The sequence below is a fragment of the Silurus aristotelis genome (assembly GCF_946808225.1).
Source record: "Silurus aristotelis genome assembly, chromosome: 23".
Classification (NCBI taxonomy): Eukaryota; Metazoa; Chordata; class Actinopteri; order Siluriformes; family Siluridae; genus Silurus; species Silurus aristotelis.
Window position 1 is genome coordinate 14,981,024 of NC_139596.1, and position 27,323 is coordinate 15,008,346.

Here is a 27,323-nt window from a genome sequence, read left to right on the forward strand (position 1 = left end):
AAACTGTTACCACAAAGTCGAAGGCACACAATTGTACAGTCAACCTGTTACAGCATGACGATAAAAGCGAGCTCAATAAAGATATGGGATACACTGGTTACAGTGGAAGATCTCCTGCTATAGAGCTCTAACCTCAACTCTATTGAACACCTTTGGGATGTATGTGAACACTGACTGGACCTCAGGAGAACCTCCTCACCTCACCTACATCAGTATCTGACTTTATTAAATCCCTTGTGGCTGAAAAAATCCCACTCAAATCTCCAAATCTAGTGGAACATCATCCCAGAAATGTGGAGGTTATTAGAACAGCAAATGTGGAATGGGATGCTAAAGAAATAAATATATACACAAATCTTATGGCAGGTGTCCACAAACTTTTGTCCATACAGTGTATGATTTAGGACCCTGTCGCTTTAGGAAAACTGGAAAAAAAAACCCTGCTTGTTTAAAGCCAGTCCAATGCACTTCGGTCAAAAATCATCGAAGTAGATACAGCATTTATAATTCAAAATAAAATTGATTTGAGTAAAACGATTGACTCAGCAACACTTTTTTTTTTTTTTTTTTTTAGATCTATGATGATCGAAACAAATGATTTCCCATCCCAATGGAAATAACTGGGATATATATTCAGGGAGCAGAATATAACTAATTTATAATCGATGCTGTATTTTCACAGTAGTTGAAGTTGTGCAGTATGGAGTGATATGAACTTCTGTCTAGACCTTTACCTCAAACGGTTTTTTTTTTTTGTGTTTTTTTTTTTTTTTAAAGAAGCCTACACATATTAACTTGCCCTTTATAAGTTTTGTGGTAAACCAGCTTTCTGTTTCTTATAAATACTTGCAAGCATTGTTAAAACAAAATCTCTTAAATGAATTACAAAAAGGGTCTCAGTACTTTTTTCCTTGCAAAAAACAAAAATAATGTTTTGAAATGTTCCCCCCTCACTCATCTGTAGAAAGAAAAAAAAATAAATCAGCTGTACAGCAGGCTTGTGAGCGTGTCTGGGCGATGGGGGGGACCGGGGACAGGGGGATATGCGCTTCATTTTTTTTACATAAAATTACACTTTACAATTATTTGCTTAAGAACAATTCGAATAAAATCGTACAAAAGGAAATAGAAATGCAGCAACTTCCTATTGGGAGTCTTCAAAGTTGTTTTTTTCTTCTATTGCCTGTTTCACAATCTCTGCCAATTTCAAGCGATCCACTTTGTCAGAGAAACTTCTACCTGTGAGAGCAGAAACGGACAAACGCGCAAGTAAATAAACAAATAAATATGAATGCAAAATGCAAACGTCGATAAAATAACAGGATTATAAAAAAATAAATAATAATTTAAAAAAAAACTAAATTCGTTGTGATCAATCAGCTCTTGGTCTTCATCATCTTCATCTTCTTATCATTATTATAATAAAACTTACCGTCCCAGCTGAGCCCTTGCAGGCCATCACGGAGCAGCTTGCAGTCTCTGTTGAAACGCCACGCTTCATACATCACCTCGTTCAGTTTCTCGTCCTCGTTCTCTCCTGCCACGAGCCCAAATAAGCACAAACACAAGATAAGCGTGACGTGTCCATACGCCGTTTGTTGTGGTATGGATGGATCTCTAGCCAACTCGCTCACCAGCCTGTGGCAGGATGCACTGTGCGATGACATCCCGCAGTTTTTCCAGAGCCACGTTGGAGTCTTCTGCGCCGTTTTCAGGGTCATTAATGAAGAAGCCGTCGTTAGGCTTTGTACTATAAAGCGTATTTAAGAAAAAACAAAAAAAATTCAAACTTTTTAAAAATTCTGGCGAATTACTGAACACAAAGTCCAAAAGAAAGAAGAAGGGGAAAAAAACAACAACCCTAGTAGCTTTCTCTTCCGCAGTATAGGGTTGTTGACTGAGCTGAGAGGCTTGAGACTGACGTTAAGATCCTGTATTCTCATGTTGGCCAGTTGTTCTGCGTGGGCTTGTTGGATCCCGGCGACCACCGCCTGCTCACCCAAAACAGCAAACCCACACTTCGTGCTATTACCGAATGCCTGTGTTAATAAAGATAGGAAATCCTTCCCTTTTTAATACGTGTATTTCTGTGCCATTCATTACACCTAACCTTGTCCATCATCATCTGAGCAGAAGGAAGCACATTGTCCAAGGCCTCAGTGCAATTAAGCCAGGGGTGCGCCAAGACCCCCTCGATGGTTAGCCTTTCTTCAGGCTTCACCTTCAGCAGCCTGACAGGATGGGAGGAAAAAAAACAGGTTGAACAGTCGATTCTTCAAAACTGAGAAAGTCTTTGACACCAGCGGACCTTTTTTGCGCCACGGACCGGTTTAATGTCAAACAATATGTTCACGGACCGGCCTTTAAGGTGTGGCGGATAAATACAAACAAAATAAAATGACACGACCATAAAAACTCTATAATAATCGGGGGTTTGAATTTAGCGGTAATGTATTATGTGTTAGCGACCGGAGCCCCTTTAAGAAGGTAGGGGATGTAGGACATGTAAGACATGTGACCGAGGCATTTTGACATGCATCAAAAGTGAGTCATAGACAGATGTGGCAGAGAGAATCCGGTCATTTTACAAATTAAAACATCAGATAATAAATCAAACGGAAATAATGTAAGTTATGTATTCTTTCTGTGCGGCCCCGTACCAATTGACCCACGGACCGGTGCCGGTCCACGGCCCGGGGGTTGGTGACCACTGTTTTACACTATGAAATGCTTTAAACCAGCGGGGCCAAAACTCCAAGCACACTTTAGGTCACGAGCCGAACAGGAAAAACATTTAATGAAGACTAAAACAACGTTTTTTGAACATAAATATGAATCGAAACAGACAGGATACAATATTATTCCAAAATAAATCAACTTAAAATAACCTAAAATATTTTGCTCTCCATTAAAATATCTACTGTCAAAATTATACAAATTCCAAATATGAACATGCTGCAAAAAAAAAAAAAAACCTGAATATATAAATAAAAATTGTGCTTTTAATTAAAAATAATAAATCAAAACATTTTTTTTTTTTTTTGCTCTTATTGCATATTGAAATTTTATCAAAGCTGGATGTTAATTTATGTTTGTGGATTTGTAGTTTGTGTTATCGGAGCTTTAAATACTCATATAAACTTAAGATGTCCGATGGCTTCATGTTAAAGACTTGGAGGAAGACGGAAAAAAGGAAGACATAATAAACGTATGTAACAGTTCACCAAATGAATAGCTTTAAAGAAATGTAATCCAAAACAGACCGGCTAATAAGATACACTGGTCCATGGTTCTTATTATAATTAAAGAAAACCTCAGATTTCAGAATCTGGATTGTGTGCAAATGGAAAGATTTTGGAGAGCTTTATATAGTTTGCATCCAGTGGTGCCATGTTTATGCCTGTTACATGCAAATCAACAACAAAAAAACCTGATAGCATTACTTTAGCCTGGCTTGTTTTTTATACACATCAAGAAATAAACTTAATTGACACTGAACCAATATTGTTAAGCTTTTTATTGCTATGAGATTTAAAAGATTTAGTTTGACCGATCCAATATTTTTTGTTGCAAATTTTTTATGCAAATTGAATTATCACTAATGAAAACACTCAGTAAAATGAAATTTGTCATCAATGTGTGTGCAGGGTTGGATTATTTCCAGTTGGTTAAAAGTTGGAATCCAAGGCTTAGGGGCTTTAGGAAATGTTTAATGTTTTGAATCTGAATTTGAAAAATGCAACTCGCCCATAATGCAAGAGTCTGTGTGAGCTTATTTAATTTTTTTTTTTATTATTGCAACTGTGTGGGAATTTGGCACAGACACAAGTTGATTGATTTATTTAAAAAAAATTTAAAAACACCCTGCAGATTGTGGAAATCAAAATGATATAGAAAGTAAAACATTTGTATTCTTTCTGCATGGCCCTATGCATGATCTATGGCCCAGTGCCGGTCTGCAGCCCATTGGTTGTGGACCCCGGGTATGACGCACACGCTTCATAGTATGAATTGTTTTACAAATTGAAAGAATGTTTGAACACGATCTGAAATGCACAATCAATCCACATGACTCATCAACATGTTCTATAAACTTCAGAAGTGTTGGCCAAAGCAGCACAAAATAATAGGGCAAATAAATAAATAAATGTAAATAAATAAATATGGCCAGAAATGTGCAAGAGCTAGAAAACTGACAGGACAATTCATGTACATGTTTTACGAATAAAATGACGTTATGTCATGAGCGCAGCAGCTTAATGTGTAATGTGAATCGTTTCCACACTTAATGCTTTTCTCTGTAATAAGCGCCACCGTTTCCATCAAACCCAATTATCCCAAATGTCCCAGTAGTGTTTCGTAACAGTCTAAACTGCTAAATGGCTATGTTTATTATCGAACATTTTTGAAAGCCCCACCTCATGCAGACAATAATCCGAGCTCGGCCCTTAGAAGCCTATTTGGTTTTGATGACTTCTAGGTGAAATTGGATCTTCTACATCCAGCATGAATCAGAGAATAAAAATTGTGCATTTCAGTGCATTCGATTACCTTATGGGACACCATATGGACAAAAGTTCAACAATTAACAAGCTACTTACATATTCATCTGAGAGGTTTCAGAAAATATGACATCGTTTCAAGTAAGGGAACATTGTGAGCAATAAGACCTGGGGTTTTTTTCAGATGCACTGTGGGATTTTTTTATGAAGCAAATGTTCCATGATGAAAATGTGATTGAAACAGATCTTAAAATAGAAGACTTCCTGATTATTGCCCTGACTGCTGAACCAGGAGCAGACCGAGTTAAACTGTCACGCTTCTCACCTGTAGCTGTATGATTTGATGCATTGTGTGGAAGACTCACTTGCGAACAATGTCCTTTGCCATTTCAGATATCTGGCTCCACTCGTCCTCAGGAAAGTCAAAGCTGCCCGTCATGATCTTCTTGCGCATGTCTTTAGGGATGGTGCGGCTGTGATGCTTGGAATAAAACGGAGGATAACCGCAAAGCATCACATAAATAATAACGCCCAAGGACCACAAGTCACAGCTCTGCAAGCAAAAAAAAAAAAAAAAAAAAAAAAAGAATTTAAAAGAATGAATCACATGGACAGGAAAGAAAAAGCTAATGATACCCATAACATGGGTATAAATCCACATTTCACCCCCTAAAATGTGAATTACTGCACCAGTTCACCATGGGTGGATTCCTAAGAGTGAGAGTACATGTCCTCTTTCAAAACAAAACAAAACACTGCAATTCAAGAAAGTGTGAAAATGTATACATCACATCATATTCTGATCGATTGATGCAGGAAGGCGCTGCGGATGGCAGCCTCGGCACGACCCTATCTGGTACTTTCTTTCTTTTTGTTTATTGTCTGTGTGTTTGGTTACCCTACCCTGATAACTTACACTAGAGAAGAACTGCTTACCATCGGGCAGTTTACTCCAGACATATTTTTACCAGTTTTTACAAACCCGGAGCAAAAACTTCCCGGATTCTCTTTTTATTATCCTTGGAGACTTTAACAGAGTAAAACTAACACTTAAACTTCCAAAATACATGCAGCATATCAATTGTCCGACAAGAGAAAAAAAACACACTGGATCGTTGCTACACCATTCCTGAGGACGCATATCGGTCTGTACCCCGGGCAGCCTTAGAGAACTCCAATCACTGCTTGGTTTATATTATTCCAACATACAGGCAGAAACTAAAATCTGCTAAGCCTGTAGCCAAACAGTAAAGTGATGGACCATTGAGGCAAAGCAGGAACTACAACACTGCTTTGAATGCACTGATTGGAGTGTCTTTGAGGCTGGACCTTGGACTGACAGCCTGGATGAACTGACTGACACTGTGACATCTTACATCAGTTTTTGTGAAGACGTGTGTGTGCCAACCAAAACCTTCTGCAAATTCAGTAACAACAAGCCAAACTTCGACATGCTAAGGAAGATGCCTACAGAGGGGAGGACAAAGCATTGTACAAGCAGGCTAAGTACCTACTGACAAAAGAGGTCAGAAAAGCCAAAATAAGTTACTCTGAAAAGCAGGTTTTCAGCTAACAATCCTGTGTCAGTGTGGAAAGGCCTGCAAGATATCACAAACTACAGGAGACCACCCCTCCCCACTTAAGCAAACAAAGACCTGGCTGATGACCAACACCTTCTGATGCAGGTTTAAGAACAATATCTTCACACCTCTCATCCAAACCATCCCACTGTCTGTCCCCATCACACCTCTGAAAACCCCTTTAACAACTCCTCCCAGCACTCAAGTTGCACTCATGATTTGTGAAGAGGATGTGAATCAGCTCTTTCAGAGACAGAAGATAAGGAAAGCTGCCGGCCCAGACGGTGTCTCCCCCTCCTGTCTCAAAGCATGTGCTGACCAACTGGCCAACTTCAACAGATTCCTGGAGCTATGTGAGGTCCCCTCCTGCTTTAAACTCTCCACAATCATCCCAGTCCCCAAGAAACCCTCCATTACTGGACTGATTGACTACAGGCCTGTTTCTCTGACATATGTCATCATTAAGACCTTTGAGCAGCTGGTATTGGCCCACCTAAAAAAGGTGACAGAACAGATGCTGGATCCCCTACAGTTTGCTTACTGAGCAAATAGATCGGTGGATGACGCAGTCAACATGGGGCTGCACTACATTCTGCAACACCCTGACTGCCCAGGAATATATGCCCGGATTCTGTTTGTTGACTTTAGCTCGGCTTTCAATACAATAATTCCAGGAATTCACCAGTCCAAAACTCCTAAAGCTCACTATACCCCCCTGTCAGTGGATCACCAGTTTCCTGACAGGCAGGAAACAACAGGAAAGTATTACCTCCGGTATTCGGACAGTCAGCACTGGCGCTCCTCAGGGATGTGTCCTCTCCCCATTGCTATTTTCCCTCTATTCGAACAACTGCTCGTCAAATGGCCCAACTGTTAAACTCCTGAAATTTGCAGATGACACCACGCATATCGGACTCATCCAAGATGGCGACAAGTCTGCATATGAGCAGAAGGTGAAGCGGCTGGTGCAATGGTGCTGTCAGAACAACCTAGAGCTAAACACACTCAAAACTGTGGAGATGATGGTGGACTTTAGGTAACACCCCTCAACACTACCCAACCTCACAATATCCAACAGCCCTGTGTCATCTTTAGAGAACAAGTTTTTTGGGCACAATCATTTCCCAAGACCTAAAATGGGAGTCCAACATAAACTCCATTCTCCAAAAAAAAAGGCCCAGCAGAGGATGTACTTTCTACGCCAATTAAGGAACTAGGGCCTGCCACAGGAGCTTTTGATGCAGTTCTACACTGCAGTCATTGAATCTGTCCTGTGCTCATCAATCACCATCTGGTTTGAAGCAGCAACAGAACAGGACAGGACCAGACTGCAGCATACAGTTAAAAACGGCAGAAAAAAAATCATTGGTGCTCCCCTGCCCACTCTCCAGGACTTATACTATACAAGAACCAGAAACCGGGCAGGAAAAATGACTACTGACTCTTCAAACCCTGGACACAATCTCTTAATTTCTCTCTCCCATTAATAACTCACCTTAATTATATTCCCTGCTTCATATCTATAAGTACCGCATAAGAACTGATCAGAACTGTCAGTCATCACATCATCTGTATAGATTACACACACTATTGCTGTATATTGTTCAGTTCTAAAGTAACTCTTTATCATACCTGATGCACAATACTGTTATATGCACTCTCACACTTTATCTACATTAATGATCCGTCATATAATCTGTATCCCTATTTAATACTCGTATTGTCTATATTGTCTCACATTGTCTGTTTTGTCTTGTATAGTCCAAGCTGAATGTATAGTGTTATTTATGTCTGTACTTTAAGAGTCACTAACAGCTGGAACCAAATTCCTTGTGTGTGTCAACACATTTGGCCACTAAACCTGATTCTGATATTCTCTCTGGGCCTCTCACCTTGTTATATGTGTAAGGGGTTGGTGAGGTAGGTATTATTCCAGACTTTTCTTTCTGGTGGCGTCTTTGAGCCTCCAATACCTAAAAAATGAAAAAACTAATAAATTCACTATAACAAAACAATTAATCCAGTAGTTCTCAAACTATTTCTTCTGCTATTCCCCTTATTAGAGGGGGTGGATTTTCAAGCCCCGCCTGTACTCCATCACCACCAAAAATGATAATGAAATACTTCTAATTTTACACATTTTATTGAATGATCAAGTTGGAAATCAATAACATCAAATAGCATCAAGTTCAAAAATAGAGAAAATAAAAATAGGTACCCCAACTGATGATGTTTTCGTTTACTTGTATCAATTACAAAATTGTTTGTTTTTGGTTGCTTTGAGTGTATAAAATGTATTTTAATAGAGAAAATCATCAATAAACATTAAAGAACAATACAACAAAAAATGTTTTAATCCTGCCTTTCATTGCACCCCACTTGTCATGTCTTCAGCCCCCACTAGGGGGATGTGCCCCACACTTTGAAAACCACTGAACTGAATTAATACGAAGAGCATACGGAATATTTATAAAAAAAAATATGCATTATAAATCTTACCTGAGGTGCTACATAGTAAGGAGTGAATTGCGGGGTCATTAAATCACCTTGATCAATTTTGGCGAAACCAAAATCGCACAACTTTACAGGAGCATCCTGTAATTAAAGGAAATTTATCCAGCAGAAACAAAGTATACTGTGAATTATAATACATTACTGCTGATCAGTAAATTGATGAACTGAATTAGGAAACAAAACAATCATTTGTTCAACATAAAAAAAAAAAAAAAAAAAAAGGTTTTACCAGCGAGTTATCCTTGAACAGCAGGTTCTCTGGCTTTAGGTCTCGATGTGCGATGTTGAGTAAGTGACAGTGTTCGAGAGCCTGCGCGATCTGTGGGCATTTTTATCGATGATCAATCAGAGAATCAATCCAAACATGAGGCAACTGCAAAATACTAACATTACACCATGATGACGTACACTATGTGGACACAAATTTTTAGACACCTGACCATTAGAATCATATCTGCTTTTTTTTTAAATTCCCATTTAGTCCCCATTTGCTGTTATAAAAATACCTCCAATATTGGAGGAAGATGTTTCACAAGATTTTGGAGTGTAATGTGGAGTTGTTTGTTAGATTCATTCAGCCATAAAGCTGTTAGTAAAGTCAGGTACTGATGTAGGTGAGGTGAGGAGGCCTGGGGTGCAGTCAGCGTTCACATTCGTGTTGAACAGGGTTGAGGTCAGAGCTCTTTAGCACAAAAGTCAAGATCTACCATTGCAAACAGTGTAAACCATATCTTCACAGAACTGGCTTTGTTCACAGGGGCAGTGTTATGCTGGACCTTGACCTTATAGAGGACCCACAAGTCATGTATAAGATGTGTGGAAAGTTTCAGCATGTTACCTGTTTAGTCACTTGGCTAGCCATCTTCTCTGTAAAGTGCCTGTGCTGGCTGATTCTGTGGAATAGCTCTCCTCCCTCCATCATCTCCATAACAATTAATAATCTTGCTCTATGAAAAAAAAAAAGAAAGCATAAAAGATAAAAATAAACAATTGATCAACTGAGTTAAGAGGTGAGCAGTATGCTGCACGTCTTACCGTGGACTGGATTCATGAGGAAACTGCACACTGTTGGCATAAACCTCCAAGATGCGTACAATGTTGGGGTGTGAGGCACACATCATATGAAGTCTTACCTTGAAAAAACAAACAAACAAAAAAAAAAGAATGAAAAATGTGAGAATTGAAAAGCTGGGTCTGGCGGAAGGGTGTTGCTACAGCCAGGGTACTCCAGCTGTGGAAAAAAACGGCCAGACCCCATACCAACAATAGAAAACAATATAGTATAGACTACCAATATATAGTATGTATACTAATATACTACCAAAAATATGAAAAAAAAAATTACAAATATGAAGCTTTTAATGGTCCTAACACCAAATCACTGGTCAGCAGAAATGAAACTAGAGTACTTCTGAGACTCCTATGTGCCAGCATTTGCTTTTGCTGCAGTGAAATGATTGGAGAAGGGAAGCTAAAAACAGAGAGATCTATATGATGGATGCAAAATTATTTACGGCATTTGGTAGACGCACAATTGAGTAGCTATGGAGTTAAGGGCCTTGCTCAGGGGCACATGAGGAAGCTGGGATTTTAACTCACGACTAAACTTCAACCGATTAATCAGACATTTTAAAGAGAAATGAATACGAATAGTTTTTCTGGGTTGTTATATGGTACGAGAGCGGCCTCTAGAGGCAAATCACTGACACCATGTGCTGTTTATTTGAAATGTCTTTTTATTATTGATTTTGGATTTGGTTTTTATCTATTTATTTATCTATCTATTGTTTTACTTTTTGTTTCAATTTCAATGCTTTTCTTATTTTCCCTAATATTTATTAATATAATTAATAAATTCCTATTAATTTGATTTAGTAAAATTTTTTTATTCATTTTATTTTGTTATAAAGTTCAGTACTATTTTCCATGGAGTGTTATGCCTGTTTTTTCCCATTTTGAAAGTTATTGTTGATTAATCGGTTATCGACAAGTACTAGCCAACCGGTCGAACTCTACTCTTGACTTTACAATCCAAAATCCAATTCCTTTTCCACTAGGTCACCACGAGTCTTTCTAGAAAAAGCGTTCCACCAGTTTACCCACAAACATTTACAGTTATGGTAATTGACAAATGCCTTTTTTTCAAAGCAGCTTGCAGAACTGCTTCGTTTCAATAAATATATCCTGATGCTGGTTCATTAAGTCACAGGCTAAGTTTAGCACCGGCCTAAAAACTTTCTTAGAAAAGCATATACTTTAAAAATATATTTGTTTAAGGAAGTACTAATTGAAGAGGTAAGACTGATGTGAATGGAAGGCCGCCAGTGACTCAGCTGTTCGAACATCAAGGAGAAGTTAAATTCACAATCCTGGTGCGAGAACAGTCCTGAAGCATTTCTTCCTTTTACTCTGAGAGATGATGGAAGCAGTTTGGCTTTAAAGAAATAAAAGTCGAAAGCTATCCCATACTAAATCATTTTATCTCTGTTTCATTCTTGCTCATTTCCTGACCAATAAATTGTCACAAAGACGATTAAAAATGCATATATTTTAACAGTTTTGTACGCTTTATACGCACGTAGACTGTTTCTTTACAATTGATTAGCATATGATGCAGCAAATTGCAAAATAAATGAAATGCTTGCTAATGCTTGCTTCAGTCCCCATTTCCTGTTATAAAAACCTCTTTTCTGGGAAGATGGTCCACTTGTTTTTTTCAGTGTTCTCGTGGAGATTTGTGCTCATTCAGCCAGAAAGTAGAGTCAGGCACTGATGTAGGTGAGGTCAGGAGATCTGAGGTGCAGTCAGCATTCACATTCATCTTTAAGGTTTTTAATAGGGTTGAGAACAGAACTCTATAGAAGCCACTCAAGATCTTTTACTGCAACCCATTGTAAACCATATCTTCAGGAAGTTGTTGTGCACAGGGGCACTGTAATGCTGGAACAGGTCGGGCTTTTCTAGTTCAAAACCACCACATATGGCTGGAGAAGTCAGGTTCCCCCAATACTCTTGTCCATAAAGTGTGTATTATATTTGCTTTTACATTAAGTGCAATATTTTCACAGCAGAACAGAAATGTAACAAACATTAAATATGCACAATTTTCTCACAGGAACATCTGCAACACTCACTACTCCACTGTTACGGTAAAGTTGTGTTTGGATTATTACAAGACACTGCACTGACCTTATAAAGAAAAGAAAAGAAATCGCATCCTTCAGTACCTCATTGCGTGCTTTAGGTCTGTCGATCAGGATCTTCAGGGCTAACCGTTCCTGTGTTGACTTCTTCACACACACCCTGAAAGGAAAAAGAAAAAAAGAATGTGTTCTGTCAGGCAACATTCGATTAGCCATGAACATCACCGCTTGTTTTTCACACTGAGAGCGTTTACTACTGTCTGAATCTGAGTGCGGTTGTTCCCGGAGTCTCCTGCAGCATTGGTTTTGGTCTTACATGTTTCTCTCAGGGCCTGTTGCATTTGTGTTCATCTACAAGACGAATCCCATTTTGATTGACCTTTTGTGTCTGTGTGCCGCATGGCATAATTCATCATATGTACTCGATATTTCAGCTGCATGCAAATAGCTTTTGTTGAGGAAATAACTAACTCCAAGGAATTCATGGTACATGTGTGCTGAGGAAATTAGCATTCCAGGTGAAAACGCATGCTCGGGTTACTTCTTGAACGAATGCACACCTGAGCACTTTACATTCATGGGACTCATGGGTCATTTTAACATTCATTCACGACCGAACTCAGACCACCTGCAATGGGAATCTGGTTCTATACCACGAGGAGCTTCCTGGTCTGCTTTCGCTGACTTATTTTAAATGTGTACTGTATTTTCAGCATTTAAAATTCTAAGATCATTGAACTCCTGACACTGTACAAGTCAATGATTCATATAGGATTCATTCAATTCATAATGTTTAATTCTTAAGTGGCTAAAAGTAGTGAAGAACACCATATAGACCCACTGCATATGCACATACAAATACGGCAAATAGTAAAATTCATGAAATTGAATTCAGACATAAGTGCACAATAAGCTTGATAGAAATCATTAGTCTAGAAGGAAAATATGGAAAAGGGTTTTTGTGTTAGAATTTTTTTTAATTGCAATTAAAATTTAATAAAAGAGCAGTATAATGATCCTCACATTCTGGAAGCTTCAATAAAATATCAGTTTTAAAGAAAAAACCAAATCTATGTGACACTCTGTACAAATAATGTAGAGTCCTCACATCCAACTTTGAATGAAAAGGGGTCTGGTAGTGAAAAAAATACTCCCACTGTTGCTTAAAATGTAGCAACTAAATACCTGGTGTGTTAGGTGTATATAAGGGTTATGTTTGGCAGTGGTGGGCGGTCAGGGCCAGCAAAGCCTTTTCTGCTGGCCTAAACACTATCAGAAGCACTGACCTACATTTACAACCCAAATTCTAATATCTGTTCCCTGAAATTGTATTTATTTATTTTCAACAGTTTATTCTCTTCATTTCGTTTCCAGTACGTGTAAGTGGATGTTAGATTTTTTTTTTGTCCAATTAGATTTCAGCCTCTATGTGCTGCAATGTCAATCTAATCTGCCCAGGGCCTTCAAAGACAGTACTGCTAGCCATTTTACTATAGAGAATATTATCAATGAGTCTGTTTCTTTAACCAATCAGATTTAAAATTTGCCAGCTAGCTTGCCCAGAATAGCGTCATTTTTCCGTCCTCTGATTGGTTGGTCAGAGGGAAACTGTTACAGCCAAGTTCGACTGGCAAAACACATCTATAACACACTGCACACATTAATACATCAGAGTCAGACTTTTGTATGCCTACGGAGGAAGAGAAATTGATTTGGTCAAGAACATACTTAAAAATATATTTTCAAGAAAAGCTAGACATGGTGAGGAGGTCGGCCAACCCTGAAGCTAGCTAGCGTGTCTCAGCCCGGGAAAGGGTTTGTTCACCACTTCCAGACCAGTGAATACGAGCGGCACCACTGGATTACAGACTCTAAGGAGCGTGTTCATCCTTCATACACGAAATGAATTGTTAATTGAATTGATTAAATGAGTTGTTGAAAACATTAAAATTGCATTAATTTGTATTAACAGTAAAAAAAAAAAAGAGAGAATATTATAATCATATCAGTGTGTGTGAGACAAACCTGAACCTCATTTGAATTATTCAGTTTTACTGAACACAGTGTTTGTTTTATTCATTTAGGTCATGAAGTCATGTTTTAAGGATTTTAAACCACACTTTCAGTTCATCCACTGAAGACGTAAAAAAAAATGTATATATGTATGCGACAAGAGAACATTCGATTGTTTTCACAGCACATGTACTTTAAACAAGGTTACTCTGAATTTAGAATCTTTGTATACACAATTACACACTATTCAATCAGCCAACTTATCAGAGTTTACCAGACTTCAGCAGCAGAGAACTAAAGATACACACAGCATGTAGTTAAGCTCATGAGATGTTGGAGAACTGGGCTCCTCTCTGCATATAACATTTAGATTCTGGCCCTGATAAAATGCGGTTAGAGCTGAAACAAATCCTCAAGGAACTAATTTATCTACACACTGAGCACTGCGTTTCCCCACGGACCATTATTACTGACGCACCACCAGCTAAACTCTGGAGTGCTCTGGACAGGTAAACGCTGAAGAATGAAAAATGGGGGATGGGGAGAAAACAGCAAGGGGTGAGGAGAGGATTTATATGGAAGCCCGTTTCGGCACATTTAATATAGAAGTTTGCCTAATTCCTTTTTCCTCGCAATTCCGACTGTTATTTCTCGCAATTCCGACTGTTATTTCTCGCAATTCCGACTGTTATTTCTCGCAATCCAGGCTTTTTTTTTTTTTTTCGACTTTATTTCGGCCAATCAGGCAGCGCCGCCCCCTCTGTAGTACCAGAAAGCTTTACAAAATTGAAAAAAATTAAATGGCTACAATCAATAAAATCGCAGGGTAACAAACTTGGCTAAGGAGAGAACATAGTTCTTAAAGCCTGGTATAAGATTTAGTCTACAGCCTAAGAGTCATTCTAAATTATAAGGCTGTAAACACATTAGATGTAGAAGTAGGTTATGTCCACCAGAGGGCGTGTCAGAGGTAAGACGGCCCTATTCAACAGCTTTCTATGACGACTTAATGACAGATCAGAAGCCCATTCTTGTCATATGTCATTTACATTACATCATAGTGAAAAAATTTTCTTTGCATATCTCAGCTTGTTAGGACGATTAAAAGGTCAAGGGCTTCGCTCAAGAGCCCCTACAGAGGCAGCTTGGCACTGCTGGGGTATGAACCCCTGACCTACTAATCAGCATCCCAGAGCCTTAACTACTGAGGCACCACTGGTATAATAATATGTAGTAGGGGTGTAAAGGTACACAAAATTCACTGTTCGGTTCAATTTCGGTACAGTTCGGAGGAAAAAAAATGCAAAATATTAAATTGCTTGCTGGTTTTTATTAGTACAGTTTATTATTATTAATATTTAATCAACATTTGAACAGTTTAAATTAAATTTTTAAACAATTTTAAATAAAATGCCTGCTTAATTGGATAAAATAAAAAATTATATATATATATATATATATATATATATATATATATATATATATATATATATATATATATATATATATATATATATATATAAATGTATAATTTTAATAAAAATAAAATTGCCACAAATTACATTGATACAATAAAATTAAACAAATGCAAAAAATAAACAATTTTAAATAAAATGCCTGCTTGATTGGATAAAATAATTATATAATTTTTAATAAAAAATAGAATTTAATTGGCACAAATTAAATTGATTAACATTAAATAAATAAAAAAAAAAAAAAAAATTAAATAGTTTGTGTTTGTTAGACCCTATTTGGGTAATACAGATATGTATGTAAATGTGTGTTTTTTTTAATATTAAATTTTCTAAAGATTTGATCTATTTTAACTGTTCTACTTAATTCACCATACTTTAACAAATGTCTTCATTCCTTCCATCCTTCATGCACTCACTCTATTGATATGTAAAATTGACAGGATTTTCTCCTTTTAGGAGAAATTCTTGAAGCTGGACAAAAAACCACTAAAGAATCCATAGTGCTAGCGTTAGCCGCTAAGCAGGAAGTGGCTAGCGGCTAACACTATGGATTCTTTAGCGAGTTGATGCATGCACATGGGAAGAGAAATGGTGTAGGGGTGATTCTGAAGGAAGAGTACAGTAAGAGTGTAGTGGAGGTGAAGAGAGTTTCTAAAAGGGTGATGATCGTGAAGGTGGAAGTTGAAGGGATGATGATAAATGTCATCAGTGCCTATGCTCCACAAGTTGGCTGTGAGATGGAGGAGAAAGAAAGATTCTGGAGTGAATTAGATGAAGTGGTAGATGGTGTACCTAGGAAAGAACGATTGGTGATTGGGGCAGACTTTAATGGGCATGTAGGTGAAGGGAACAGAGGTGATGAGGAGGTGATGGGTAGGTATGGTTTTAAGGAGAGTAATGTGGAAGGGCAGATGGTGGTAGATTTTGCTAAAAGGATGGAAATGGCAGTGGTGAACACGTATTTTAAGAAGAAGGAGGATCATAGGGTGACGTATAAGAGTGGAGGAAGGTGCACACAGGTGGATTATGTTCTGTGTAGGAGATGCAACCTGAAGGAGATTGGAGACTGTAAGGTGTTGGCGGGGGACAGTGTAGCTAGACAGCATCGGATGGTGGTCTGTAGGATGGTTTTGGAGGCGAAGAAGAAGAGGAGGAAAGTAAGGTTTGAAAGAAGAATAAGATGGTGGAAACTGAAGGAGGAAGAGTGTAGTGTAAGGTTTAGGGAAGAGGTCAGACAGGGGCTTGGTGGTGGTGAAGAGGTGCCGGATGATTGGGCAACTACTGCAGGAGTGATGAGGGAGGCAGCTAGAAAAGTACTTGGTGTGACATCTGGAAATAGAAAGCAAGACAAGGAGACGTGGTGGTGGAATGAGGAAGTGCAGGAGAGCATTAGGGGAAAGAGATTGGCAAAACAGAAGTGGGATCGACAGAGTGATGAGAAAAGTAGGCAGGAGTACAAGGAGATGCGGCAGCAGGTTAAAAGGGATGTGGCGAAAGCCAAGGAAAAGGCATATGAGGAACTGTATAAGAGGTTGGACACTAAGGAAGGAGAAAAGGATTTATACCGATTGGCCAGGCAGAGGGACCGAGCTGGGAAGGATGTACTGCAAGTTAGAGCAATAAAGGATGGAGAGGGAAATGTGTTGACTAGTGAGGAGAGTGTGTTGAGAAGATGGAGGGAGTATTTTGAGCAGCTGATGAATGAGGAAAATCAGAGAGAGAGAAGGTTGGAGGATGTGGAGTTGGTGAAGCAGGATGTATAGGATTAGTAAGGAGGAAGTGAGAGCAGCAATTAAGAGGATGAAGAATGGAAAGTCGGTTGGACCAGATGACATACCGGTAGAAGCGTGGAGATGTTTAGGAGAGATGCAGTGGAGTTTTTAACCAGATTGTTTAACAGGATTCTGGAAGGGGAGAGGATGCCTGAGGAATGGAGAAGGAGTGTGCTGGTACCGATCTTTAAGCATAAGGGAGATGTGCAGACCTGCAGTAACTACAGGGGAATTAAGTTGATCAGTCACACCATGAAGTTATGGGAAAGAGTAGTGGAAGCCAGGCTGAGAGAAGAGGTGATCATCTGTGAGCAACAGTATGGTTTCATGCCGAGGAAGAGCACCACAGATGCCTTATTTGCTTTGAGGATGTTGATGGAGAAGTATAGAGAAGGACAGAAGGAGCTGCATTGTGTATTTGTGGATTTAGAGAAAGCGTACGACAGGGTGCCGAGAGAGGAGTTGTGGTATTGTATGAGGAAGTCAGGTGTGTCAGAGAAGTATGTGAGGGTGGTGCAGGACATGTATGAGGACAGTGTGACGGCAGTGAAGTGTGCAGTAGGTACGACAGACTGGTTCAGGGTGAAGGTTGGACTGCATCAAGGATCGGCCCTGAGCCCTTTCCTGTTTGCAGTGGTGATGGACAGGTTGACGGACGAGGTCAGACAGGAGTCTCCCTGGACTATGATGTTTGCAGATGATATTGTGATTTGTGGTGAGAGTAGAGAGCAGGTTGAGAAGAGCCTGGAGAGGTGGAGATATGCGCTGGAGAGAAGGGGAATGAAAGTCAGTAGGAGTAAGACAGAGTACATGTGTGTGAATGAGAGGGAGGGCAGTGGAGTGATGCGGTTGCAGGGAGAAGAGGTGGAGAAGGTGTAGGAGTTCAGGTACCTGGGGTCAACAGTGCAAAGTAATGGAGAGTGTGTTAGGGAAGTAAAGAAAAGAGTGCAGGCAGGGTGGAGTGGGTGGAGAAGAGTGACAGGAGTGATTTGTGATAGAAGAGTATCTGCAAGAATGAAAGGGAAAGTTTATAGGACTGTGGTGAGACCTGCGATGTTGTATGGATTAGAGACAGTGGCATTGAGTAAAAGACAGGAGGTGGAGCTGGAGGTAGCAGAGCTGAAGATGTTGAGGTTTTCGTTGGGAGTGACGACGATGGACAAGATTAGAAATGAGTTTATTAGAGGGACAGCAGGATGTTTTGGTGACAAGGTGAGGGAGGCGAGATTGAGATGGTTTGGACATGTGCAGAGAAGGGACATGAATTATATTGGTAGAAAAATGCTGAAGATGGAGCCACCAGGTAGGAGGAAAAGAAGAAGGCCAAGGAGGAGGTTCATGGATGTGGTGAGGGAAGACATGCAGGTAGTTGGTGTAAAAGAGGCAGATATAGAGGACAGGGTGGTATGGAGACGGATGATCCGCTGTGGCGACCCCTAATGGGAGCAGCCGAAAGAAGAAGAAGAAGAAGATGCATGCACACTACAAATCTTATTTCCAGTACGGAGTGAGTAGCCACAACAACACTGCACTCTAATTTCTTTTTTATAACTCTGACATGGTTGTATATATTTTCAAGTTTAATAGTAATTTTGAAATATGTGCTCAAATTGCGAGGCGAAAACTAAACAAACTTTCGGTCCGTCACTTAATATGTTCCTGAGGGAACTCAGATTTTAAATATTTTCTGCATGTAAAAAGGATTGCACACGTGTACCAAACCAAAAGCCCGGTACCGAAACATTTCAGTACGAAAACATGTACCGTTACTCCCCTAATACATACACAACAATAAACAAAAGTATTGGGACACCTGAGTTTTCCAGCCATATGTGATTCTTCCCTAAACTGTTAGTATACCTCAATTTTATAAAATGCCTTTGGATGTGGTAGAATTTACATTTTCCTTTCTCCTAGACTCGGAGACCCAAACCTGTTCCAGCATGACAATAAACCTGTTCAACACAACAAGATTCAATCCTACAATCTTACCTTACAGGGCCACTGATTCCAGCTCCAAGCTTCTGGGTCCAGTTTATAGTGTACTCTTCCAAGATGGAGCTCTCCTATGGGAGTGATATTAAATACACAAAATACACAAATATGTTAATACAGCAGACTTATTAAATGTCTAATAAGAAGCAGTGGTGATTGACACGATGTTTTCTTGTCTATTTTGAATAGCATTTTTACCCAATAGAGCCATGAAAAGCTGACAGAAATCTTTAAATGCCGTTAGTAAAGCCAAACAATTAACCCCTAGGGGTATAATAAGTTACCCCACCAAACAAATGGTCAGAAAATATGGTCAATTTGTTAAATTAGCCAAGGCACAAGATACTGTAAGAAGAAACTGAAGAAGAAAGACAGATTGAAAGAAAAATGGCACAAGGTGTTAACACCAACAGCTTACTATTAGTATAGAGGCAGAACAGATCACACTCAATATCTGATATATATATATATATATACAGTGGGTACGGAAAGTATTCAGACCTCCTTAAATTTTTTACTCTTTGTTATATTGCAGCCATTTGCAAAAATCATTTAAGTTCATTCTTCTTCCTCATGAATGTACACACAGCTCCCCATATTGACAGAAAAACACAGAATTGTTGACATTGTTGCAGATTTATTAAAAAAGAAAAACTGAAATATCACATGGTCCCAAGTATTCAGACCCTTTGCTGTGACACTCAAATATTTAACTCAGGTGCTCTCCATTTCTTCTGATCATCCTTGAGATGGTTCTACACCTTCATTTGAGTCCAGTTGTGTTTTATTATACTGATTGGACTTGATTAGGAAAGCCACACACCTGTCTATATAAGACCTTCCAGATCACAATGCATGTCAGAGCAAATGAGAATCATGAGGTCAAAGGAACTGCCTGAAGAGCTCAGAGACAGAATTGTGGCAAGGCACAGATCTGGCCAAGGTTACAAAAAGATTTCTGCTGCACTTAAGGTCCCTAAGAGCACAGTGGCCTCCATAATCCTCAAATGGAAGACGTTTGGGACGACCAGAACCCTTCCTAGAGCTGGCCGTCCGGCCAAACTGAGCTATCGGGGGAGAAGAGCCTTGGTGAGAGAGGTAAAGAAGAACCCAAAGATCACTGTGGCTGAGCTCCAGAGATGCAGTCGGGAGATGGGAGAAAGTTGTAGAAAGTCAACCATCACTGCAGCCCTCCACCAGTCTGGGCTTTATGGCAGAGTGGCCCGACGGAAGCCTCTCCTCAGTGTAAGACACATGAAAGCCCGCATGGAGTTTGCTAAAAAAAAACACCTGAAGGACTCCAAGATGGTGAGAAATAAGATTCTCTGGTCTGATGAGACCAAAATAGAACTTTTTGGCCTTAATTCTAAGCGGTATGTGTGGAGAAAACCAGGCACTGCTCGTCACCTGTCCAATACAGTCCCAACAGTGAAGCATGGTGGTGGCAGCATCATGCTGTGGGGGTGTTTTTCAGCTGCAGGGACAGGACGACTGGTTGCAATCGAGGGAAAGATGAATGCGGCCAAGTACAGGGATATCCTGGACAAAAACCTTCTCCAGAGTGCTCTGGACCTCAGACTGGGCCGAAGGTTTACCTTCCAACAAGACAATGACCCTAAGCACACAGCTAAAATAACGAAGGAGTGGCTTCACAACAACTTTGTGACTGTTCTTGAATGGCCCAGCCAGAGCCCTGACTTAAACCCAATTGAGCATCTATGGAGAGACCTAAAAATGGCTGTCCACCAACGTTTACCATCCAACCTGACAGAACTGGAGAGGATCTGCAAGGAGGAATGGCAGAGGATCCCCAAATCCAGGTGTGAAAGACTTGTTGCATCTTTCCCAAAAAGACTCCTGGCTGTATTAGATCAAAAGGGGGCTTCTACTAAATACTGAGCAAAGGGTCTGAATACTTAGGACCATGTGATATTTCAGTTTTTCTTTTTTAATAAATCTGCAACAATGTCAACAATTCTGTGTTTTTCTGTCAGTATGGGGTGCTGTGTGTACATTCATGAGGAAGAAGAATGAACCTAAATGATTTTAGCAAATGGCTGCAATACAACAAAGAGTGAACAATTTAAGGGGGTCTGAATACTTTCCGTACCCACTGTATATATTGAGGATCATCAGAAATCGACACCGTCAGCGGATAGCTAAAACTAACTCGGTTATCAGGAAAAATACATATAGATAGTTTTTCTGGGTTGCGTTATACAGTACAACGGCGTCCTCTACAGACGAGTCACTGACGACACGGGATGTTTATATTTAAAGTGTCTTTTCTATGCATTTTGAATGCGACTGTTTTTATGTATTTGAAATGTTACTTTTTGTTTTAGCTTGAATATATGTCATTTTCCTCAATATTTATTAATATATTTCATATATTCATATTTATTTCATTTAGCACATATTTGTTATTCTATACTTTATTTTTTTTTATAATAATGTTCAGGATTATTTTACATTATGTGTTACAAAAAATAAACAAATAAATAAATAAAGATTCACATCGGGTGGTTATTCGCCTCCCTCATCGTGAATTAAAATCGTGTAACAGACATCTTCCACTTCAACCACAACATTTTTTATAAATGATAAATAATTTTACTTTTAATGAAATAAAACTATAAAACGAAGCTTAACTTTACACATAATACATTAAACGTCTGAGTTTGTTGGTTTTACTGAATCCAGAAACAAGTACAAGAGATTAAAGCTAATTACATACAATAACGTCATTTATCAAGTACACAAGCTCCTCTTAGTTCTGATGACAACACGTGAGTTAAAAAGCTATAAAGACGATCAGTTGCCTAATTTGAAAAAAAGAGCTAATGCTGCTTTGAATCCTAATTTACTAACTCAGCAGAAATCACCAGATCCAATTCAGGATGTGAGTGAAGTCAAATGTTCGACAATTTCCCCCCCCCATTCTGTTCCAGTAAAAATCCACATGCATTTACAGATTGGAATATTTTAAACAGTGATCAGATACTACCAGTGGCTTTGCTTTACTTGCCCTAGGTTTGTATGGTGGCATTATACAAAGAGCTGACTGTGGCAAAACAGTAACGTACACAAGCAAGCTGCTAGTGCGGCAAAAACAACACGGCGGCTGTAAACAGAAAGTCGCGGTACATCGAGTTAATGTGATGATGATGATGCGGCACGTGGTGGTACAGAGAGTACGCTGTGCACAAGTGTATTTGATTGCAGTATGTTAGTGGTTTGAGAAACAAAGACCGCGGTTAGTCTGCGGTAGAAGTGCACTGGAGGACAGTGTTTCCCAGCCCATCTTTCTCAGCCTTGCCTAGTTAATAATCTGTGGCAAGGTGGAGCTGATAGCCTGTAACTTTCTGCATGATGCAGCTCAGTGTCTGATTAAAACATGACATCGGGAAAACAAAGAAGAGAATACGACTAATACTACTGATGAAAACAATATATGGGCATTTTATGACATTTCTGATTACGCTGTCCATACTGTGGCCTGTCTGAATTCTCAAATCTGATTGGCTGGAAGGAAAGGTCGTTCTTGTAACAGTCAAATACAAATTAAAACAGCTATTGCACACATTTCCTAATAACCTTACTAAGCTAAATTAATGATTTTTTTTCCATTGTTATTAACTGGTATGTTAAATCTGGCTACTTAAAACAAGAATTGGTGCAAAGCACAAACTGAATTTGACACCTTTATATGAGAAAAAAAACAGTACAAGGAATTTACACCAACAGCCTAAATTTTAGTACAGATGTAGTCAAGTCAAGTCAAGTCAAGTTTATTTGTATAGCGCTTTTCACAACAGACATTGTCTCAAAGCAGCTTTACAGAAAACAACAGTGAAGGTGAATGGTGTGCGTTTGTCCCTGATGAGCAGCCATGGCGACAGTGGCAAGGAAAAACTCCCTTAGATGATATGAGGAAGAAACCTTGAGAGGAACCAGACTCAAAGGGGAACCCATCCTCATATGGGTGACATCAAAAGTTTGGTCATAAACTTTTGTAGATGTAGCACAAATGTATAGATTTTTGACAAAATCTTTCTCACTATAGTTGTTGTATCAATACCAGGGCATCAACGAATGCCGTTTTCGACTTGTTGGACTGCTAAAGTTTCAGGTTTTTGCATGACGGTAGGTTAATACAGGCGCTTGGGAAAATGTATTACAGGGTCGAACGGCAGCAGGAAAAACTGTTCGTCTCAGGTCATTCAATGCAAAGGAGCATTTTATATTTAACGCAACAGAAACGCAAAGAAAACTCTACCTGGTTATGCAAAAGCGCAGCCACTATAAGCTTTAAAATGTCTAAATGAAAGATAACTAAAATTTCTAAATGCTTTTGTATTTTTTAAGTAAAGTCAAATCAAGTACAACGTTATACATAAATACCATGAATTAGAGTTTTATATATTTGTAATAAGCAAAACATCACATTTAAAAATCTTTCCTTTTTATCTGATTTAATCGGTAAAAAAATTCAAAGAAAACGCCTAATTAATCGATTTCCAAAATAATCGTTAGTTGCGACCATAATCAATACTTTTGTATCAGTATTACATTCAACTGACACAATACTTTCTTCTGAGATATTGTGGTGTTTTTTTTTTCATAATTACATACATACAGTGGTGTGAAAAATTGTTGGTTTCTTTTTTTTTTAAAGCATGTTTGTCACAATTTTTCAGCTCATCAAACTAATTTAAATATTAGTAAAAGATAACACAAGTGAACACAACATGCAGTTTTTAAATGAAGGTTTTTATTATTGAGGGTTAAAACTGTGGTTTATCACACCTGAGTTGAATTTCTCTCGCCACACCCAGGCCTGATTACTGCCACACCTGTTCACAATCAAAAAATCTCTTAAATAGGACCTGCCTGACAAAGTGAAGTAGACCAAAAGATCCTCAAAAGCTAGACATCATACTGAGATCCAAAGAAATTCAGAAACAAATGAGAAGTAAAGCAATTGAGATCTATCATTCTGGAAAAGGTTATAAAGCCGTTTCTAAAGCTTTAGGACTCTAGAAAACCACAGTGAGAGCCGATATTCACAAATGGCAAAAACACGGAACAGTGGAGAACCTTCCCAGGAGTGGCCGGCTGACCAAAATTACCCCAAAAGCACAGCAATAATTCATCAAAGAGGTCACAAAGGAACCCACAACAACATCCAAAGAACTCCAGGCCTCACTTGCCTTAGTTAAGATCAGTGTTCATGACCACCATAAGAAAGAGACTCGGCAAAAATGATCTGCATGGCAGAGTTTCAAGATGAAAACCGCTGCTGAGCAAAAAGAACATAAAGGCTCGTCTTAGTTTTGCCAGAAAACGTCTTGATGATCACCAAGACTTTTGGGAAAATACTCTGTGGACTGATGAGACAAAAGTTGAACTTTTTGAAAGGTGTGTCCCATTACGTCTGGTGTAAAAGTAACACCGCATTTCAGTAAAAAAACATCATACCAATAGTAAAATATGGTGGTGGTAGTGTGCTGGTCTGGGGCTGTTTTGCTGCTTCAGGACCTGAAAGACTTGCTGTGATAAATGGAACCATGAATTCTGCGTTTTACCAAAAATTCCTAAAGGAGAATATCCGGCCATCTGTTCATGAACTCAAGCTTAAGCACACTTGGGTTCTGCAGCAGAACAATGATCCAAAACACACCAGCAAGTCCACCTCAGAATGGCTGAAAAAAAGGCTGTTAATGCTCGGAAACCCTCCAATGTGGCTAAATTACAGCAATTCTGCATAGATGAGTGGAGCAAGATTCCTCCACAGTGCTGTAACAGACTCCGTGCAAGTTATCGCAAACGTTTGATTGGAGTTTCTGCTGCTAAGGACAGCCCAACCAGTTATTAAATTTAGGGGGCAAACACTTTCACACAGAGCCATGTAGTTTTGGATTTAGTTTTCCCTCAATAATAGAAACCAACCGTTTGAAGATCTGAAACATTAAAGTGTGAAAAACATGCAAAAAAAAGAAATCACACCACTGTATGTGTGTGTATATATATATATAAGGGAATAAGAGTAATTCAGACAGATTTCAGTCTGCTCTTGTGAACAGCTTGAGGCAGGTCTAAGCTCACCCTCAGTCACAGACTTGGACTGAAATACACAAGAACAAATGATGAGTTACTGAAGTTTGTTACAATCTCAAAGTTAATTTTACAAAAACTATTACGTTTTATTCCTCTTGTGCCACATCCGTTTGTCCAAAGTGTCTTTTTTTTATATTAATAAAGAGCATTTTTAACCTTTTATAGTTATATTTAATGGTGATAAACACTAGTTCACTTTAACATTACAGCTATGAACAGTCATATTATCACCATCCTTTCTTCTTCTCTTTCTTAAGTAAAAAAAAAAAAAAGTAAAGTAAAGTAAAAAAAAAAAAAAAAAAAAAAGGGCCTTTTGCAGAATACTAAACCAGGTTTACCTTAAAGAACTGACTAAAATTTTCGATTATAAATGTAAAAACATATTCGGAAATACATTAATATTTTATACAGCTGCTTTGTAAAAATCATATCCAGGCATCAGGTATCTATAACACAAGTGTCTGTAAATCTACGGTTACTGTAGAAATGATCTAAATAAAATAAAAAAACCATTAGAAACGTGTGATATTGCTGTATATGGCACGGATGTCAGATCTGCTGTATCTAACCAGGCGTAAGAATTCAGCATTGCTGTGTTATGAAGATATTTCCATTTGCAAACTCTAACGGGTTTCACTACACACACAGAAACGTGAGCACAAACTCCTGCACGGTTCCTTTTCGACACTCCCGAGTCTGATGAGGTTATTAAGACGCCTCGCATGGGTTTCCCACATGCAGATAAACTCCCAAGATGCCATCTAAAATGACATTTGTCCTGCCAGAACCTCTAAGCTTCACATCACTTCACTGCTGCGGTCTGGCTCGATCCCCGTGACCACCATCGGGTTACAATAACGTCAAAGAGAGATTTAGGAGAAGAAGGGGTGAAAAAGTGTAACACGTCTGACACTTTTGGGAAACAGGAGAACTGGCCATAGCTTAAGTAGCATGCATGGGCCAGAGTTTTGAACCAGGAGGTGTTTAAGGAGGTGCGTTTGACTTCAACCTCAACTCAAATTCAGGTCAAACCGTTCCAACGATTGAGTAGGAATCATTTCATCGTAAAATAGTGAATGATTGACGTTCTCGAATACCGTCTACGACTTAAGACGAGTTGGACCTTAATCAGGGAAGGGACAAAAGACTGCATTTAGACAGGAAATCAGTGTTAAAGTCTGAGACACACAAATAACCTTTGAATTATTATACTTTAAACAAGCAGTGTTTTGTATAATATTTTTTTTACACAGTATTGTAGTGTTGCTAAAACTCTAAGACTTGTTTGTACTTTGGAAATGTCCTGGTTCTAATAAAGAGGACCAGCAAACCATTAACGACTAAACTCCCACACACACACGCACGCACACGTGTTCTTTCAGTTCATAGTGTTTACCTTGATAAACTTATCCGCATTGTTGTCCTCAGACATGTTGTCCCTGTCCTGCTGGGTCTTCACACCCGGGTTTATTTTGATTCGGGGTGTGTGTGTGTCCTCTTCTGATCACCTCTGTACCTTATTCCCGAAATGCAGCTCTGACTTTCCATTAAATTCACGAGCTCGGACTGGGACAACGTGCTGATCTTTAGGTCGAACCGAGCTAATCAGGTGTGTGGGGGGACAATCACAAGCAGATATTGGATCAAGGATCAGAGTTGGACAGCGGTGCTGTCAAAGCGTTTCAGTCCCGTGCAGGGGGACAGGAAGACACCCAGACTGGATGGGGAATCAAACAAAGCAGAGATGGTGTATTTATAGCTTCACTATCAAGCAGGACGGATTTGGTGAAAGCCAGTTATACCAGGGATCCGTGGAGCAGTAGGCCAGCTGAAAGTGTACCTCTGCTTTAGCTCGTCATGTCCCCGCTCTTGTTTAGCATGCTTGCGGAATGCGATGGTTGAAATCAAATATATTTATAATCACGATCAGGCCTTCGATCCTGCCCGCTGCTACACGAAGCGAGCGCCGGGACAGTGTGTAAGCAACCCGCTCGGCTCGGGACTCCCTGTGTTAGCGATTCACCCAGGAAACGGCCAGATGAGCGGCCTGACCCATAACACTGCCGGGGAGATTTTTCACAGAATTCTAACCTGAATTCGGATTTTAATACCACGTTTAAAGCACTAATATATCTAACAAACGTGCACGGGGAGTTAAATCACGCCATATGTGCATATTTAATACTTTTGCGCGTCTTGGAAATGTATT

The 27,323-nt window shown here is 39.2% G+C and overlaps 1 protein-coding gene across 1 annotated transcript; it reads right to left on the minus strand.

Moving 5' to 3' along the window:
* Positions 1–27,154, minus strand: mapkapk5 (MAPK activated protein kinase 5). Its single transcript, XM_083527412.1, has 14 exons — positions 26,511–27,154; positions 18,992–19,065; positions 11,824–11,899; positions 9,632–9,729; positions 9,435–9,543; positions 8,826–8,915; positions 8,582–8,677; positions 7,975–8,055; positions 4,868–5,055; positions 2,111–2,231; positions 1,861–1,991; positions 1,635–1,750; positions 1,433–1,537; positions 1–1,239 (listed from the first exon to the last, which is right to left on the minus strand). Exons 1-14 carry the CDS (start codon positions 26,544–26,546, stop codon positions 1,145–1,147), a joined length of 1,416 nt encoding a protein of 471 aa, XP_083383538.1. The 5' UTR covers positions 26,547–27,154; the 3' UTR covers positions 1–1,144.
* Between the last annotated feature and the right edge of the window lie 169 nt (positions 27,155–27,323).

What these genes read in the sequence shown, in the direction of transcription:
- mapkapk5 (XM_083527412.1), bottom strand. Translation starts at nt 26,546, where the DNA reads ATGTCTGAGGACAACAATGCGGATAAGTTTATCAAG. An exon ending in CCTCATGAATCCAGTCCACG is followed by an intron (nt 9,544 to 9,631) that starts GTAAGACGTGCA and finishes TTTTTTTCATAG; the next exon opens with AGCAAGATTATTAATTGTTA. An exon ending in CTTACTATGTAGCACCTCAG is followed by an intron (nt 8,056 to 8,581) that starts GTAAGATTTATA and finishes TTCATTTTTTAG; the next exon opens with GTATTGGAGGCTCAAAGACG.